The sequence below is a fragment of the Mastigoproctus giganteus genome, chromosome 2 (genome assembly GCF_048544385.1).
Source record: "Mastigoproctus giganteus isolate SK-2022 chromosome 2, ASM4854438v1, whole genome shotgun sequence".
NCBI lineage: Eukaryota > Metazoa > Arthropoda > Arachnida > Uropygi > Thelyphonidae > Mastigoproctus > Mastigoproctus giganteus.
The window spans coordinates 253,990,679-254,011,858 of NC_143576.1; the positions used below are offsets into that span (position 1 = coordinate 253,990,679).

The 21,180-nt window shown below is 34.8% G+C and overlaps 1 protein-coding gene across 6 annotated transcripts in view; it reads left to right on the top strand.

Moving 5' to 3' along the window:
* The window catches only part of HUWE1 (HECT, UBA and WWE domain containing E3 ubiquitin protein ligase 1), a 1,105,343-nt gene that overhangs the window by 581,105 nt on the left and 503,058 nt on the right, over window positions 1-21,180 (top strand). For all 6 annotated transcript variants that reach the window (XM_090389849.1, XM_090389845.1, XM_090389850.1 and 3 more), the window contains 2 exons: window positions 877-989; window positions 8,046-8,291. In XM_090389849.1, the coding sequence (XP_090245975.1) occupies window positions 877-989; window positions 8,046-8,291 (359 nt within the window). The remainder of the gene's footprint in view (window positions 1-876; window positions 990-8,045; window positions 8,292-21,180) is intronic.

A 21,180-nucleotide genomic window follows, 5' to 3' on the forward strand; every position in this document is an offset into this window, starting at 1 on the left:
CCATGGTTCATTTCGTGATGTCTTTTAACATTGTATTCCTTAAATACAGTGACTATCTCTGTGCAATAAGCTGGAGTTCTGTACTATGAGGAAGCAATAGTGGTCCCTGAATTGTCTGTTTTCTTCTGAAACTTTTCTTTTTTCGAATTCATTCTGAAAAGTGAAAAATAAATCTATTAATTAATATTTTATAGATATATTTAATGACATCAAGTGATTCTGCAATACTTACTTATTTAAACTTTTTCCACTAGAAATACTTTTCTAAAAAAAAAAAAAATGTTTTATTCCTTTTGAGATGTCCAGTCTTCTCTCCACTTGTACCTATTAAGTAACCCACTCAACTGGCGTGAGAAGGGACAGAGTTTTCTTTCCCTGGTGTTTCCGTGATGCAACGTGGTTCGAAGAAGGAAAGGAATGGTGGCGATTCGGGGAAGTACAGTTGATCTAGTTTTATATTTCTCATTATGTTTTGTGCCTAGTGCAGCTAGTAAATGATTTCCCACTGATGTAGTCACCATTATAAAAAATCATCTGGCGGACGTTGGGTAGGCTAGGCCTTACCTAAACCAATGCTCTGATTTCCATATCATTCCATTCTTTCTATGATCCTACAACACTGCATTAACTACTGACTCCATTATTTTCCATGTAACAAAAGTCAATCTTACAGGTACATAATCTCACACATCACCCCGTGAAACCTCCCACCCCATGAATAGGAGACATGGTTACATACATACCCCCCCCCCCATGGAAATATCTGTATTCATATTTTTTATTTGTTAATTGAATTCTGATTATTTTTATTACTCTTCATGATAGCTTTTATAAAATATAAATAAAAAGATAGAACTAATAATGTCTGGTTTTTAGGAAGTAGCAACCAACAGGAATCTGCAACAGATAAACCTGCTCCTGAACAACAGAGCTTAATAAGGGATAATAGTGCTAATGACTTATTGCAACAAGATGATGAAGATACCACAGTAAGTGTAATAATATTTTCAGTTTTGCATATATTTATGGATTTGGATCCTGCTAGAATTTAAATTGTTTTTTTCCTTCCCTCCATTTTAAGGCAGTATTATTAGGTTAGACAGTCTGGTTTATCTAATCATTTTAAAATCCAATTTGTGTAGTCTGACTCAACATAAAATATGGAATTGAAATATAAAATAATGTAGTGTTATTAAAACAGTTATGAATAAGCTTTGGAATAATTCCTTTGGTAATTATATTATCAAAACAGCACAGCTTCATATAATATAAGCACTTCTTTTCTTGAATTGACCCACTGTGGCTTTCATTCTTGTACAAAAGTTTGAAAACTTTTATAAGAGAGTGAGGAGAGCTAGTGAGTTCATACAGACGTGCCAGTCACTTCCTTTGATTTTTCCAGAATTTTCTCATTAATCTCTATCTTTCAATTAAGAATGTTGCATTACATTTGAAATTCACAGAAATAAATTCATACTGCTCTTTTGGTTGATTCTCATCAAGTATTCTATCTAATCTGTTAGTAATGGCCCTTGTGAACAACTTGTAGATGTGGGATAACAAGCTAATTGGTCTATAATTTCTGATTTATCTCCTTTCTTATGCAGCAAAACTATGATTGCATTATTCCACTGCTTAGGCGTCACACCTTTTCTAATGCACTGCCACTTTGCAATCCCTCTTCCCCACTGCTGGCATCATTCCCTCGCTCCTTGTATAATTCTCTATAGTAGTCTTCTGCTATTTGAATTATGTCTTCTCTGCTGTTTATAAGTACACCATCGCTATTCTTCAGTTTCAGTATCATTTGTCTTTCTGTATTACTGCTCATGGCTGCTGATTTAAATCCTTTGTTTTCCCTTAATGCTTGTTCTACTTTTCTTGTGTTAAATCTTCTTATGTCCTCTCTGACTCTTTCTAATGTCTTTGCATAACTCAGTATACTCAATTTTTCCCTGTCAGTGTTTATCTTGCTCTTCATTTGTCGTCTTCGGTTCATCATGACAAGTGTTTCTTCACTAATTTTTTCTTCTTTGGATTTCTTTTTCCCTATAGGTTTCTTGAGCTTTATTACTTTCAGAAAGTTGTAATATTCTTCGTCGATATCTTGGTCCTGGAGCAGTCTGCAGAAGCTCAAACTTGTTCTTAAGTTCCAGTACATACTGCTTTTTCTCCTCCTCTGAAGTTATCTCCAAGACCTTTGTATTATTTACTCGAGTCAGTTTTTTCCTTTCCTTTCGTACATCTTACCATTCTGTGATCACTTCCATCATTTACCTTATTCAGGACAGTAACATCATTCACAATATATCTTCTGTTAGTGAGGTTGAAGTCGATTTCATTAGTTGTTAATCCATTTGGACTCTTCCATGTCCACTTTCTGTTCACCCTTTTCTTGAAAAATGTGTTCAATACTGACAGTCCTTGAGATTCTGCAAATTCCACAAGTCTTTCACCTCTTTTATTTCTTTCACCAATTCCAAAATTTCCTATAGTTCGTCTTTCTGCGCTGTTTTGCCTTTTTCCAATCTTAGCATTGAAGTCCCCCATAATAACAGTGTAGTTGGTTTTCTGCTCATCTAGAAGACTCGCAATTTCGGTATACATTTCTTCAACCTCTTCATCATCATGGCTCGATGTTGGTGCATAAATCATTATAATCTTTAGCTTGTGTATTAGTCTTGACACCCTTGGTGATGTACTTTTGAATTCCAAAATGTTGTTTTTAAAATCTTTATGGACCAGAAACCCAACTCCACCTTCACTCCTTTCATTGTTTCCATTGGTGTACAGCAGATTTCCACTTGATAAACTTATAAGTGATTCATTTTTTCTTCTTATTTCAGCCAAACCGATGATATTCCAATTCACATTTTCTATTTCCTTTTCCAGCTCTAATATCCTGTCTTCACCGATGAGTGATCTTACGTTACAACAGGCCAAGTTCAGTTTCCGTGCATGGCAGCCTGGTCGTACCCAGAGATTCTTAGCACCCTCTGCTTCCACTCTGATCCTCTCACTGTCATAAGAGGGAGAGTGAAAGCTGCTGGGGACTGAGGGCCATTTGTTTTGTCGTGCTGTCATATGCTGGAGGGTTTGGTGTTTTCTTCTTCACGCTGACCAGGCGTCTTGAAGAGAACCACTCTACACGTTCATTGCCACCTAAGTGATGCACACCTTCTCGTACCATCGAGAAGGTGTGCATGAGTGGATTTTAGGGAGGCAGGCCAACCGAACTTCTCCTAAATCTTCTGTAATAGAGAGATATTGGATCCATCAGTGTTTTAGGCTGAGTGTCTGATACCACACAGGATACCTGTTCCCCTTACCCCTTTACTGCTCATTTATTTAAGTAAATTATTTAGTGGCCAATTTAGAACTTTTACAGAAGCTGTTTGCCACCATTTTATAAAAATGTGCATGCCATAATGTTTGTTTCTACTATGCACCACTTTTTTCAGCAGATGATTTGGCCCTTTTTCAGACGGAATTATTATCATATAGGGCTATACGAATTCTCTTATAAATATATTTGTGATTTCTTATGTATAAATATTTAAGTACTTTTCTATTTAATTAAGAATTTATTTCAATTTATTTACCTTTATAATAATCCTTTTTTTTTTTTTCATTAATAATTGGCAATTTTTTGAAAAGTGCTTTTCTCATAAAGTTGCAAACTGTCCATTTCTTTGCTAACTTTTTCTCAACATATATCGAATCACATATTGAACTGAAAATGCGTAATAATTAAAGTAGAACAATGAGGAATACATAAAATTACTTTATTGATAATTTCTTTACAAAAAAGTACATTTTTTGTAAGAGAAAATATTACATTTGTGTGATTTTGAAATAATCACACAAATGTAATATATTTATTGTGACAAGAATTAGTCATTTTATTATAGTAATCACATCTATGTTATCAAAGGTAATACAACTGCATGAGATACACAGAACCTTAAATTAAAGATTTTTTATTTTAAGGTACTCTTGTAATAAAATATACCATTACATGTTAATTATTATTTGTTGAACAGAAGTGGAAAATTACTAATTTTATTTAAGTCTATTTAATTTTCTTTTCTTTGGTTTTGAATGCGTCCATACAATATTTTGCCATAATTCATGAGAGGAATGCCGATTATAAATATTTTCTAATTCGTCGCTGAATAAAATGATGTTAACTATTAGTTTCCAAGCTACAAATCTATGATTTTTCACATTTAAAAATGTGCTCTTGTTCTACTCATACAGCACTTTTTTTTTTAACAATGAGGTAACCATCTCTCTCTCTCTCTCTCTCTCTCTCTCTCTCTCTCTCTCATCAAGAATTCTTTGAAGCAACACTCAGAGCATATCTGAATAACAACATTGCACAGTAATGTATGTTAATACAGATAGAGCAGGAAAACCATTATTAAGATCATCTTCGTCAAATGAAAAATCAGAAAATATATTAATTGCATCATCATCCTTTACCATTTCATTATGTGTGTCAAGATCATCAATGATAAGTTTCTTTGGGGTCGATAGTAATGGCAGCTGCCATAATGTCAATAAGTAATTATTTTCCACTTCAAATAATTGTCTGATTGAAACGTGCTGAGATCCTGATAATTAGTAATAGTAGTAATCGATGCAAGAAAGCAAGATTGTAACATCAGCCAAAAAGAAAACATTTCATACATCCATTCGGTGTAAATCTCTGTCCAGTACCTCCTTGAATTTATTTAAGCTGTCAACTTCCACAACAACTGCACATCTATTCTATAACTATCTTTCCTCAATTTGAATTTATGCCTTTTCAGATTCGTAATCTGAGCTAGAGGAGGAATCTCATCAGAATTGAGCCTGCTCAACCCATTCAAGGCCTTATACACCTCAATCAGATCTTAAGCCCTTCTTGGTAAGCCACCCTTTCATGCCCCTCATCAATCTTGTTGCCTTTCTCTGTAATTGCTCAAGCAACTCTACATCCTTTCTAAAATAATGCCTCCAGTCTTATTCCCTACTAGCAAAATTCCTGTATATCATTGACAATAACCCATGACCTGCTCTAGCAGCCTGTCTGCACTGCTTAGAAAATTTTATCTGTCTACACAATTACTCCCAGACTTTTTTCGTTTTCTATCACTAACTGTAGTACCACACAGTTGGCACGTTTCTTTGGGGTTATTTCTGTCCATATGGAGTATTTTGTATTTGTCAATGTTAAACTTAGTTGCCACTTCTCAGCCCATCTGATTCTGTTGGTAGCACACTGCCATTATTGTCATTAACAACTGTGCCAACATTGATAATAAGCCTGAAATACCTTCATCGATATCATTGATAAATACACAAAACAGGGGCCTAACACTGAACCCTGGGGGACTCCATCAATAACATTAGTCCATATAGAGCAGCATCCATTGATTACCACTCTATTATCTCCCTCTCAACTACCCATTTATCCATTGTAATACCGTACTGCTCCAATTTGTTCAGTAGTCTTCCAAGCACAACAGTGTCAAAACCTTTCCTGAAATCCAAAAATATGATATCAAAGTTATTCTCTGCATCCAGTATCCAGTCAGATTTGTCAGACAAGACTTTCCCTTAACAAACCCATGCTGTGTCCAGATTATTACTGCATTGTTGTCTAGTTTGTATTGTCCAAAACTCACCTCCAAAACATTAGTGCAAAATTTCCCAAGCAACAAATAAGTAATATGTAGCTCTGATGAACGGTATTCTGTTAATACCAACTGTGTGTGTGGTTAATTTTAACGAAGAGTGAGTTTCCTTTGTGAATTTTCCTTTTATCAAGTTTAGATTTTCCCAAGTGTCAAGCCAAATAAGAAAATTCTCAAAAATTGCTTCCTTGCATCATTTCTTAATTGTTTTTTTTTTTTTTTTTTTTTTTGTTTTAGCCTTAACCATTTCATTGGTGTTTTTTCATTAACAACCCGCCACCAGGATGTAATAATTTGTAAAAAAATTTGCAGTTATCTCTAAATATTATGAATAGGTCCTAGTTCTAATAGACTGTTTACAATTAACACATTAAAAATTTGAGTAACAAGCTTAATATTCTGTCTCTCAATAGTTGTTGACCATAGTGCTTTTACAGTTAAACCATAATCGAATTTTATCAGTTTTTCGCTCTATAAAAAATAATTTTCTAAGTGTATTAAAAAACCTGTATCTACCCATGATGCATTTTCAAAGTCAGAAAAGAAAACGCTTAACCCCACAGTTTTTGTATTCAGCCAATTACTTCTTATGCCCTTAATAATGTGTGCGGAATCAATAAGGTGAAACACTGGTCTTTTTCGATCAAGTGAATGGGGTGCACTATACTGAATGTAGGTTGAACTGGAAATTGACAATTTTTTCTGTTGATGCCATTATTATCTCTAATAACAGAAATAACTTTTAAGATCCCCTCCCCTTTGTTTTTTCTCTCTCAATCTGTACAGTAAGTTTTAAAAGTTTGGAAAAACTTTTCTGCCAGCATCAATGCAATTTCTTTGTTATTGTGGCACCTTCTCTTTCCAAGTGCTTCTCTAATGGTGATTTTTTGGAAATTGAAGATTTTTTTTCCTGCTAAGATATTGTGGATAATTGTTAAAGATAATTGGTGCTACATCTTATGGAAGCTTAGGTTTTCTTAAAGGTGCTGACACCAGCTCTTCTGTTGTTTTTTCTATTATATCTGTTTCCCATTGTATATCAATTCTTGAAAATGCAGACGACAAACCTACAACCAAAGGTGATATTACTTTTAGTGTTTATAGCAATCAATACCAATATAGGATGTTCAAAATTTGTGCAACCCAAAATGAAAGAGCTAACTTCTCTCTTAGCCAACATATTCATTTCTTACAGAACCATATCTGTTTATTCTAGATATTGACAAGAATTTCAGTAAACTACGTGGTGATGGAATCCTTATTCCACCGACAACAAAGAGAAGGGGGCATGTTAACTTAAATTGAGAAAGGATTGCTGCAGAATAGATAAGAAAAAAAACTCTCTCGGAATCACTCATCTCTTACAATCAGTATGCATAAACCTTAATCACTAACTGGAAGCTGACCAGGCTAGCTGGGTGGGTAAAGTACCTGCCTGGCAACCCAAAGGTCACGAGTTTGAATCCCGCCTCGGGCTTGGATCAAATTACTGCAAAAAAAACCTTGGGAGGTGCATTATGGCCACAGATGCCGATGCGCCAACAACTACCAAAAAAAAAAAAAAACTAACTGGAAAATAATAATCCTTTGATAATGTTTCTTAGATGGTATTCTCTGTAGGTAGGGTAAATAAATTAAGAAGGAATGAAGCACTTTTAACCTATGTGAGATGTAAATATACATTTATTATCAATGGTAAATATACAGTCGGAAGACATACATTCATCAGTGAAATGCCATAGCTGCTCTTTCTCCATTACAAAGAAGGGAATGGCCTGAGGTTTCACCTATGTGATCTAAGAGGTTCTTATTCCTTCCATGCATTGTAAACTGTATATAAATGGCAACTTCTGACGTGTTATCTTGCATATGAATGCTAAATGAAGAGCAGGGGCAAAATTTAATCATTATTGGTGCAACTGTAAAAAATATAATTGTAAGTAACAGACATCAGATCTATGATGATAGGTTATTTCTCCCCCTTTACCAAATTAATGCAAGCTCTTATAAGGCCAATTTTACATAATCTCTTTTAATCATTCTGCAAGTGTGAATAATTAAAGAAAGTTTTGTATCAATTGCATTTTTCAAAAATATATGGAAAAATATTGAATTTTCACTGTTTATGCATACATTCTTCTTCAATTTCTCTAAATTTAATATTTTAGTTATGGGCTGTCCTTTTAAAATAAACCTTGTCTTTTTGCTCTATATATGTATATATATATATCGTCTTTCATTTTATAAACCTTATAGTTTACTTTGGCCCAAATAAGGGCATACTTTAGCACATTATCTGTGCTAGTGTACCCTTATTTGGGGCATCTCTGTTGGAGCTTAAAAAACAAATTTAAACTGTTTCAGGTATCTAACTTGGATGGGAATGGTGACAGTACTGACACAATTGGCAGCTTGAGAGAGAACTCCAAGTTCAATAAGGATGGAGCAAAAGAAAATAAAGTAGATGAAATAGCAAAAAAAACTAGTCCACTACTTCCCAAATCTACAGTATGTAGACTTTTAGCTGAGCTTGTACGATCCTATGGTGGATGTGCCAGACTTATTGCCGATTATACCTATAACACTGGCCAGTCAGAACTAGTTACAGAGGTAAAATTTTCTAATCAGAATAGCTAGTTTTTGATACATATTTGGAACTAAACTTTACTTCACCTTAATAAAACTATTGAATATTTCTGCATTGTTTAAATTCAAATATGTTTTTATGTAATGAAATGGAATACCTTATCAAATTGATAAAATGCTTTATCCAACCCAAAGTGTCATGAGGAACTAAAATTTCAAATTTTAAACATTAGTATACAGTGTGTTACATTTCAGGTGGCTTTGATTTTTATTTCTTAAATGCAGTGAGTTTTTAGGAGTGTTTGCATATACATGCATAAACATATGTTGTCTTTAATGTGTTTGTCCACATGTAACAGCTCCACACCTAATGAATAGATTTATCAAGCTATTCCAAATTTCATATATATATATATATATATATATATATATATATATATATATAATATGAAAACAAAGAAGAGGAAGGAAAAAGAAAATGAAAAGAAGAAAAACAGTACGTCTACCTGAATGCACCAAGCAGCAAAACAGGATATATATATATATATATATATATATATATATATTTATATATATTACAAATGAAAGTAAAATGAAATAGAAGCAAATATAGATGGAGAAGTTATTACCCACAATGCCAGGCCTAGTATCATTAAGTAATATTAATGCTGAATTAACAGGCTAATCATGTGTACAAAAGCTGAAAAAGAGGGGAGGGTAATAGAGATAAAAAACTATAAAATTAAATTCAAAATTAAAAATTTAAAAATTGGTACATAGATCAGGTATTTCATCAGTGGGCTACACTTGATCATGTACCAAACACTGTTTCTATGCAAACTCATGTTGATGGAGAAGTTATTAAAATGAAATAGATAAAAAAAAAAAAAAAATTAATCTCCAGAAACATGAGCAAGGTAGTCCCAACGCAGTGTGTTTAGATTAATAAATTAAGTCGATAGTATGTAAGCACGCAAACGTGGTATGTTTAGATTAATAAATTGAGTCGAAAATATATAAGAACGCAGTGTGCTTAAGTCAAAAGTATTTAAGTTAAAAGTATGTAAAAAAAAAGAGAAAAAAAAAGAAAATAATAATAATAAATAACAAGGTAGCGGTATAGAAAAAGGAAGTAATGCAATGTAAGGGAGGGAAAAGAAATTAAAAATACAGAGGCATAGAAAGTGAGAATGTCCGAATCACCCTCGTATTACACTAATAGTTAAACGGACAGAAGAACGAAAAGCAGAAAGTAGAAAGATGTAAAGAGAAGGAAAAGAGTTTAAAGGATACTAGGCAACCCGGGTGTGTAAGTACCCAACCTCATAGAGAGGGCCTTGGCTGTGAGAGTGTTAGTAGAAGTGGAAATTAATACCGCTAGCTTGTAGTGTTTATTTTTAGTGATATAAAACATCGGGAGAAAGAATAATGAAAAGGAGAAAAATTAAATACTTAAGATATTTGGCAGCAACAAGTTGGGTGGAATATAATAAAATTAAGAAATGAAGATACAATTATGCGAACATGATTAATAAGGTACAATTATGCGAATATGATTAATAAGAATGGAATGTAAACAGAGGGAGAACTATGACAACAACTGTGGAGTTGCTCAGAAGAGAACTATGGGAGCCGTCTGTAATTAAAATAAAATAAAGAAAATAAGATTGATCATAAGTAATTATTGGTAATATTAATAAAATTAAATTAAATCAAATCGTCATCATAGGCATATTCAGCACAATTTTCATAATATTATTAGCTCCTGGGACAACACCATTCTTGATTTACATGACATTTCTTTTTTTTTCTCTTTAATATCAAAAACTCTATACTAAAAGCCTTAACTCTATTTATTAGCAATTTTAAGTGTAAAAATATTCAACTTAAGCATATTATTTTAGATATCTCTTTAGATTAGGTTGCATTACTACATACAGTAATGAATACTGTACTATTAAATTTATTCATAGTTGGTTCGATATAATTCCTTGGCATTTTTTACTTAATAATTGTAATTTTCTCCCATTTTATAACAATTTCAAGTTCAAGATTCATCACTGCTTCAGCTATGAATCTCCTATTGGACTCAAAATTTGTAATTATAAAACTTTAGCTACTAATTTAGGCAACTTACAAGCTTCAGATCTTCCATGTCATTGTGATGATCCCATATATGCTCCTTACGTTGATCAACATCATAGAGATATTATTAATGGCAATTAACAACGTTCTACTAAAGTCTGCCATGGAGAAAGGTTTTAAATTCAGACCCATCCTCAATAATATATATAAAGATATATATATTAAACTTTTGCAACAAGTTGGCATATAAATATACAATACCCCACGAAGCTTTTTATAATTGGATAATTGTTGTATATCAAGACATTAAAAAAATGATTTCTAAGACTTACTACCTTTACAATAATTCACATATCAAGTACTCTAACCTGAAAAAAAGCCATCTCAGATTTGCCGACCGGGCTAGCCGAGTGGGTAAAGTACCTGCCCGGCAACCCCAAGGTCGCGGGTTCGATTCCCGCCTCGGGCTTGGATCAAAGTACTGCAAAAACCTTGGGAGGTGCAATATGGCCACAGAAGCCGATGCGCCAACAACTACCAAATCAAAAAAAAAAAAAAAAAACCATCTCAGATTTAAAACAAAAATTTATTATCAACCCTATAGATAAGGCTTCTAATAACTTTGCTATCTTTTGGAAGCAGTTTTATTATACCACCCTCAAAAGGGAAGTAGAAAGCAGCTCCACCTTTTTACGCTGTAATCTCTGCATTAATACAATCACCAAAAAAATTACATACTAAAATTTGCAATACTACTTTGCCTTTCTTGTATATGATAGCCAAATTCCATAAACATCCAGTTGGCTTTAGATTCATCACTAGTGCCAAAAAAAAGTGGCTGTTATCGACCAGGTAAACAATTTTTCAAATTATTAACTACCATTCTTATTAATATCCCTTCCACTTGGATCATCAACAACAATAACCACAGTATCATTAAAATTTTTAATTCCAATACCTATTCCAGCATATTTAGTATTTACCTTTACAATAATTCACATATCAGGTACTCTAACCTGAAAAAGCCATCTCAGATTTAAAACAAAAATTTATTATCAACCCTGTAGATAAGGCTTCTAATAACTTTGCTATCTTTTGGAAGCAATTTTATTACACCACCCTCAAAAGGGAAGTAGAAAGCAGTTCCACCTTTTTACGCTGTAATCTCGGCATTAATACAATCACCAAAAAAATTACATACTAAAATTTGCAATACTACTTTGCCTTTCTTGTATATGATAGCCAAATTCCATAAACATCCAGTTGGCTTTAGATTCATCACTAGTGCCAAAAAAAAGTGGCTGTTATCGACCAGGTAAACAATTTTTCAAATTATTAACTACCATTCTTTTTAATATCCCTTCCACTTGGATCATCAACAACAATAACCACAGTATCATTAAAATTAATTCCAATACCTATTCCAGCATATTTAGTATTGAAACTTATGACTTCAACTTATTTACCTCCTTACCACATACTTAATCAATTGTTCCTCAAATGCAAAAATGTTATACCAACAGATGAGGTTACTTGGAATAACTACATCAACCTTTGTATTCTAAATAATTATATTTACAATGGTAAATACACTTATAAACAAGCTATAGGAGTTCCTATGGGATCAAAAATTTCTAGTATAGTATCCAATTTATTTCTTCATTATTACGAAGATCTATGCATTTATAACAACCCGAACCTTAATTTTTTTGCATTCTTGCTATGTTGATGACATTCTTATTCTCAACATTCACTTTGAAAATATTGGAAAATCCATATATCCCACTGAACTCACTCTCAATAAAGAAAACATTGGCAAATAACATGCAAATTTTCTTGATTTAAGTATTACTTTAAACAGTCCCCCTTTTCGTCATAATTTCGAATTATTCGTCAAAAGAAACAATTTGATTTTAATATTATTTATTTAACGAATTGGAACTCGAACATTTCTATTAAGGTTCATAAAAATATAATCTACACACAAATTATCCATTTGGCTAATATTAGCAGAAATCTTTTCGCTGGTGCTTTTAAAGATCTCTATATCAAACTTCACAATAATGACAGTCCAATTATTTTCTTAAATTTTATTATAAAAAATCTCTCTGATTTTATTAAACGAAAATTCGGTTTCACCACGTTCCACCTTGATTAGGGATAATTTGATACTTGTATAGGTGTATAGTTGTACATTTCAATGGTGGTATTTCCACTGCTTGGAAAGTGATCACACCTTATGACTTCTATTATGACATCTATTAGAACGATGTTCATGTTCTTTCACTCTAAGTTTTTCTTTTCATTTTTTAATTTGTTCTATTTTATGAATATTACCAATAATTACTTATGATCAATCTTATTTTCTCTATTTTACTTTAACTACCGAGAGCTCACACAGTTCTCTTCTGAGGAACTCCAGCATCGTTGTCATAGTTCTCCCTCTGTTTACATTCCATTCTTATTAATCATATTTGCAAATTGTAACTATTAATCATGTTTGCCTAATTGTCTCTTCATTTCTTAATTTTATTATATTCCACCCAACTTGTTGCTGCCAAATATCATAGGTATTCAATTTTTCTCCTTTTCATTAGTCTTTCACCCGATATTTTATATCACTAAAAATATACACTACAAGCTAGCGGTATTAATTTTCACTTCTACTAACACTCTCACGGCCAAGGCCCTCTCTATGAGGTTGGGTACTTACACACCCGGGTTGCCTAGTATCCTTTAAACTCTTTTCCTTCTCTTTACATCTTTCTACTTTCTGCTCTTCGTTCTTCTGTCCATTTAACTATTAGTGTAATACGAGGGTGATTCGGACATTCTCACTATCTCTGCCTCTGTATTTTTAATTTCTTTTCCCTCCCTTACATTGCATTACTTCCTTTTTCTATACTGCTACCTTGTTATTTATTATTATTATTTTCTTTTTTTTTTTTCTTTTTTTTACATACTTTTAACTTAAATACTTTTGACTTAAACACACTGCGTTCTTACATACTTTCGACTCAATTTATTAATCTAAACATATACTACGTTGTGTTTAAATTCTGGAGATAAATTTCTTTAATTTTTTTATCTATTTCATTTTAATAACTTCTCCATCAATATGAGTTTGCATAGAAACACAGTGTTTGGTACATGATCAGGTGTAGCCCCCTGATGAAATACCTGATCTATGTACCATTTTTCAATTTTGAATTTTATAATTTTATTCTCTATCACCCTCCCCTCTTTTCCTTTTTCAGCTTTTGTACATATAATTACATGTTAATTCAGAATTAATTCGGCCTTAATTTTTTACTTAATGATTTTTCTTTTTTTTTTTTTTTTTTTTTAAGGTTCTTAACTTTCTTTATCTCTTATATTTTTTTTCTTCAGCTAGGCCTGGCATTTCGTGGTTAATATCATCTCCATCTATATTTGCTACTATTTCATTTTACTTTCATTTGTAATACTTATATATATACAAAGGGTACTAGGAAAGTTTTGCAATACAGCTTTGTTTATTTAATTTTTTCAAAGTAATTTCCTCTACATTCAATACACCTCTCCATCCTCCGAAACCAATCTTTAAACCAGTTCTGCCAAGTTTCACTAGGGAGTAAAGCACACTCGTTGTCCCAAGCCCGTAGAAGGTCCTCATCACTGGAAAACTGCCTCCCTTTTAGCTTCATTTTCACATGTGGGAACAGTGCAAAGTCGCAGGGAGCAAGGTCTGGACTGTAAGGAGGGTGCTCGAGAAGTTTCAGTCCTGTCGTGGTCAAATATTCGGTGCAGGCTTTGGCGCAGTGAGCTGGAGCATTATCGTGATGGAGGTGCCAGGTGTCCATTCTTGACTTTGGCCGCAGGTTCTTCATAGATCCAATGACTTTAGGCAGGCATTGTTCACTTAGCAGAAGACAGTCACTTAGCTGTGACTGTCTTCTGCGTGTCCAAAACGACACGTTCCACAATTCCACTCGATTTGAAAAATGCAGCTATCATTTTCTTCTTTACAGATCGGGATTTTCTGACAATTATGGGTGTGTCGTCATCATCAAAGACCCAAACTTTGTTTTGAGCCTTGGTCAGCAGATCGTAATAGTACAGCCAAGTCTCGTCACCTGTCACGATGTTGTTCACATACCGAGATTGTCCCTTATCAAACTTTTTTAACATCTCCCGGCACCAAGTCACACGTCGTGTCATCTGCTCTTCAGTCAGTTGATGCGGCACCCAGAGAGAACAAAGTTTCTTCACGTGCAAATGATCTTGCAGAATCGAACGAACTGCTGGTGCATTTAGGCCCAAAGTATCCTCTATCTGTTAGTAGATCACTCGCCTGTTTTCGTCAAGCATTTTCCTCACAGCAGTAACGTTTTCCTCCATAACTGACGTTCGTGGCCTTCCTGGCCTCTCAGAATTCTCCAGAGTGAAATTTCCCATTTGGAATTCTCTATACCACCTGAATATCATTGTACGATGTGGAAAATCATCATCTAGTGCAAGAGTCATTTCTTCTAAGCACTGGTCTATGGTTAAACCACACACGAAATTATACCGCAAAACTGTCCTTATCTCATTTCGTGACCACGATGCCATCGCAAGCACTTTACACTCTCACTACTAATGAATAACTGAGCCCATCGACTTGGTGCAGCGGCTACTATGCACGTATGAACATGTCTCAACATGCAGCAACAAGCAGCTTCCTGTGATTCATTGTTGCTTCATATTGCAAAACTTTCCTAGTACCCTTTGTATATGTATGTATGAGTATTATGGAAAGAATGTTGTTATACTATTGAAGACGATTCAAGATGACAGTAGCAAGATGGATTTAAAGAAACGCAAGGGTTAAAGTAAGGTTTATGTGTGTGTGTGTGTGTGTGTGTATATATATATTTTTGTATATATACACACACAAAAAAAAAAATATATATAGATAAAACTGATTGCTGTCTACCCAAAATTTAGGTGACTTCAACTGGGGTCAACCACGCAGGCTGTAGGCAAAAAAACGACAAGGAGTTCTCTGTTTCTATAATGATCACTATCTGCTAAGATTAAAGGTAGTTAAAATTTTCCTAGAATCAAAAGAAAGATAATATAAAGTATTAATGCAGGCACATATTGAACATTGTTGACCAGACAGAGAATGTAATTTAATAATTAGAAAGAATAAATGTAAAGTATAAGGCATATCTACCGTATCCAGGAAATAATGTAGTACCAACAAGTCTTCATGAAAAAAATATCAATCCCTCTAGTGAGTTAATATAGATGTGGTGACCCCTATGTTGCTGGACAGGGTAAAAATAAATAATTGATTAATTGAAATTACTTAACACAAAGAGAAAAATGTGTGTAGTAAGATGAATAAAAATTTAATACTAATATAGTAGGAATAATAGAACCTGAACTCCTCTAAGGCAAAAATATAGTAGAACAAATAAGTAGTTTCTCCTACATCCTCGAATTACCCTAATAATTTCAGAGAAATAAGAACAAAGAGTAGCAGTAGCAGTGGCATGTGATGCCAGAAAGCAATTGTATGAGCTTATGGAGCATCAGCCAAAAAAAAAAAAAAAAAATCACACCCTTCCCTCCAAATGCCTGTCCAGTTCCTCCTTAAATTTATTTAACGTATCAACTTCCACAACGGCAGATGGAAGTTTGTTCCAGCAATTAACCACCCGTTGCTTAAAGGAAAATTTCCGTACACACATCTATTCTACATCTGGCTTTTCTTAATTTGAATTTATGCCCCCTTAGATTCGTAATCTGAACAAGTGGAAGGATCCCATCAGAATTCAGTGTGCTTAACCCATTCAAGGCCTTAATACCTCAATCAGATCAACACGCAGGTGCTTAGTCTCCAGCCACTGCAATTTACAGAACTTTACCCTCTCTTGGTAAGAGGATCCCTTCATTGCCCTCACCAATCTTGTTGCCCTTCTCTGCACACACTTAAGTAACTCTACATCCTTCCTAAAATGAGGCCTCCAGACCTATATGCAGTACTCAAGGCATGGCCTGGCCTCGCCATTGCCTTATACAGAGGGACAATTACCTCCTTTTCCCTGCTAGAAAAATTCCTATATATCATTGACAAAACCCCATGACCTGACCTGGCAGCCTGTCTGCATTGCTCAGAAAACTTCATATCTGTAGTAACACACAGTTGCTATGTTTCTCTGGAGTTACTTCTACCCATATGCAGTTCTTTGAATTTGTCAAGGTTAAACTTCAGTTGCCACTTCTCAGCCCATCAGCCCAAATCATCTAGATCATGTTGCAGTAGAACACTGCCAATACTGTCATTAACAACCCTGCTAACCTTTGTATCATCTGCAAACTTCGACACTAAGCCCGATATACCTTCATCAATATCATTGATAAATAATCAAAACAACAGAGGACCCAACACCGAACCCTGTGTGAGTCCACTAATAACATTAGTCCACGAAGAGAAGCACCCATTAATTACCATCCTCTGTCTTCTCCCATTCAACCATCCTTTTATCCATTGTAGCAACTTACCCTTAATACCATTCTGCTCCAGTTTATACAATAGTCTTCCATGCGCAACAGTGTCAAAAGCTTTCCAGAAATCCGAATACCAAATATATGATATCAAAATTATTTTTTGCATCCAGTACATTTGTAACCACATCATAATATCCTATCAAATTTGTCAGACTAAGACTTTCCCTTAACAAACCCATGCTATGTCTGAACTATTGCTGCAGTCTTGTCTAGATGATCCTGCAATGCATCTTTAACCAGTGACTCCATACTAACTGGTCTGTAATTACTCATGTCACCCTTCGAGCCCCCTTTGTGAATTGGGGATACATTTGCATATCTCCAGTCCACGAGGCCCGCCCCTGAGTCCAAGGATGCTCTCATAATTATGGGTTTCTTAACAAACCCATGCTATGTCTGAACTATTGCTGCAATCTTGTCTAGATGATCCTGCAATGCATCTTTAACCAGTGACTCCATTATTTTACCTTGAGCAGAATTTAAACTAACTGGTCTGTAATTACTCATGTCACCCTTCGAGCCCCTTTTGTGAATTGGGGATACATTTGCATATCTCCAGTCCATGAGGCCCTCCCCTGAGTCCAAGGATGCTCTCATAATTATGGCTAAGGGTTTGCTTAGTTGCTTTGCCGCCTCCTTTAATATAATTGGATAGATCCCATCCACCCCAGGTACCTTTCTTATGTTTAACTTCAACAACTTCTCCACTTTGTTCTCAGTTATTACAAAATAATTAAGCACCCTGCTACAATTTTATAACTTTCTGCCATTTTCAAACCTTAATAACTCCTTATGTGTGAATGTAGATGCAAAATACTTATTCAGTCTGTTTGCTATCTGAGCAGGATCATCAACAGTTGAAACATCGATATCTAGTTGGCCAATCAGATCCATCCCTTTCCTTTTAGAGTTTAAATAAGTAAAAAAATCCTTGCTGGTTTTCTTAGCATCTTTTGCCAAAGATTTCTCGTAAGCTGCCTAACCTCCATTGTGACCTGATTACAGAATAGCTTTTGTCTGCCATAGGCTTCTGAGTCGCTTGAAAATTTATGTACATCCCATGCATTTTTCTTCTCTGTTACGAGTCTCCTTAGTTCATTTGATAATCATTAGGCCTAAACTTTGAACAATATTCCTTAATAGGTATGAAACTTTTAGTAGCATCCACGATTAATTCCTTGAATGCTTCCCACTTAGATAACATCGTCAGTTGAGACCACTGTACTCACCTTTACGGAAGCAAAAACCCTTTTCTTTACTCCTGGTGGTAATTATATCTTTAAGTCAATCCCACATCAGTACACTGTGATCACTGCCACCTAGTGCTTCCTTTATCTGCAAATTCTGAAAACACGAATGATCACTGCTGATAACCAGATCAAGAGTATTACCCTCTCTGGTTGTCTCTCGAACATGCTGCTGCAGAAAACAATCATCTAATTAATCCACAAAAGACTTACTAGTGTAAGTGACCATCCCACAGTTCCAGTCAATATCTGGGAAGTTAAAAAATCCCCCATTATAAGACATTCTGATTTACTAGCCTGATTTACTCTTTCTCTGTACTATTCTTCATTGTACTCATTCAAGTCATTAGGCCTATAACACGCTCCTACTCTTATTTTTACTTTCACAGTGTTTGTCACACCAAACTGACTCAGCAGTGGACTGTTTATCGATATCAACTGGATGCACTTCTTTTGATTTTATGTTTTTCTTAATTAACAGCATAACACCTCCTCCCTTCCTATCCTGTCTATCCTTTCTGTACACATTTTTCTTCCCAAATTCCAGTTCTGTGTTCCTGTGTAACATTACATCTCTGCTATTCCAACAATATCCGCCTTTGATGTCTTGACCAACGCTTCAAATTCATCAGATTTGTTTACTATACTTTTAGCATTGGTATACATGTACCTATCCTTCCTTGTTATTAGTTAACCTAACACATCCATATACTCACCTGTTTCACGACGACTGCCATCAGTCCCTGAAACCCCCTCACTCCAGGTTACTACTTATTCTAATAGAAGTTGTGCAAGAAACACCTTCACCTCTGCCTGCGGCTACTTTTAACCTTTTAGTCTGTGAATCCCTCCATGCTAGCAGTTTTCCGACCCACCTAAGACTGCCTCGATAGCATCAGCAAATATTCTTGCACCCTTTCTATTTAAGTGTATTCCATCCCTGTAGAAGTAGTCTCTCTTGTTAACAAGCACAGACCACGCTGAAAAAAATTCTACCTCTTGAGCCTTGCACATTCTCTCCAGGGCTGAATTGACAATTGACAAGGCTCTCATCATGTATTCTCTCCTATCGTGTCTGGGCAGAATTGCAGACACTTTCAAATTTAACCCTGACTCATGACTATTTTGCGACATTGACCTGTACTTGTTAAGTAAATCTGCAGCTCTCCTACTTTTAATGTCATTGGTGCCAGCATGTACAACTATCAAATTTTGTGCCCTTTAAAGATGGTATATGCTTTACAACGTCATCATCCTTTTCCCCTGACAGACAAACCCTGGTCCTGTTCCATCCATCCTTTTTACAAAGGATGTTTCCCGTCTCCCTGACAGTAGTCACCAACAATAACTAGTTCCTTTGGGACCAGCACATTCTGCCTTGGAGATTGCAGCTGTGTTGCCTGATGCCCAGGAGTGAGCTCTGGAGATTAGTTGGGCAGCTGAGAGCTTGTCGGGCCCCTCATATTAATTTCTTCGAGGGCATCTACCCTACACTTCAAGCTCTCATAGACACCCAGTAGAACGCTGAGTTGATGCCTAATTTCTAGACACTCTCCGCACCTGGCACACTCAAAGACATCCTCCTTGGCTAGATCATGTACTGTTCCAGAAAGTTCGGCAAACATTTCACAAGTTGCGTATTTTTTTTAAAGTTTGTGATGATTTGGAGAATCCCCCCGAGTCGCAGCACTCCTTCCACTTTGTGTCCTTTGCTTTGCTGCGTTAGTCTGGGCATGATATTTTAAATTAATAAGATCAATAAATTTAATTAAATAATTGTCAATACTACGCTATCTAATAGAATCTTAGCAATGATGCGTATTACGCTATATAATTATACGTTAGAGCTGCCTAGTTACCACAATTAAAAATTTGAATTCCCTACCACTCTATACAAAAACAATTACTGCAAGATTCAAATAAAATAACAGTTTTACGTATATTAAGTAGTAATCTACAAAAACTCTTTATCTAAATTAAAAATAAAAATAACCAGCGTAACAATAACTATAAGACTACATATAAAGTACAATATAAAATAACAAATTAGGTAAATAAAAAGGCAAACACTTATCGCTTTTTTGGAGCCTGTAATTCACTGCTATAATTTTTTTTTAACCTGTGTAGGACAGCTTAAAGACTATATAAGTTATAGCTCGTGTAAGCCCAGGATCGCAAATCCGTTCCTACAGTAGGACCGTGAGCTGAATTTGCATGTTACCTTAGCGTGAACTTAAGTATATATATTGTTATTATAAAATAAGATAAAGTAAACTAAATGATACACTATACTTTGCAGGCCGATGGGTACAAGTTTTCTAAGCTGTAAGTCACCAAGAAAGCAAAGCGTATCCTGTGTACATAATATAGATGGCTCTAAATCCATAAATTATGGTGGCACCTCCGTAGCCAGTGGCAGGGGCAGTAGTGTGTAGCACACGCTTCTTGATTAGACCGGCGGGTTCGAGCCCGTGCCCACGAAACACGGAGGATGCAGAAAGGTCAGGGAATGACCACTGCATATTCCTGAGCAGTATGGCCTTAGATGCCAATGCTTTAAGGGAGAAAAAAATAAAAAAAAAAAACCAAATAAGCTTTCTTGGTGACTTATGGCTTAGAAAACTTGTACGCACTGGCCTGCAAATTATAGTGTATCATTTAGGTTATTTTATCTTATTTTATAACAACACTGTGTATACTTAAGTTCACGCTAAGGTAACATGCAAATTCAGCTCAGGGTCCTACTATAGGAATGGGTTTGCGATCTCGGGCTTACCCAAGCTACAACTTATTAGATTATATCTTCAAACGTCTTTAAGCTGTTCTGCACTCTTTGTTCTTATTTATGCTACTCTATTTTCACCTTGACGGAGTTCAGGTTCTATTATTCCTAACTCTATTAGTTTTTATTTATCTTACTATCCGCATGTTTCTCTTTGTGTTACCTTAATTTTAATTATTTATTTTTACCGTATCCATCACATAGTGTCATCACATATATATTAACTCACTAGAGGGATTGAGATTTCTTTCATGACGAC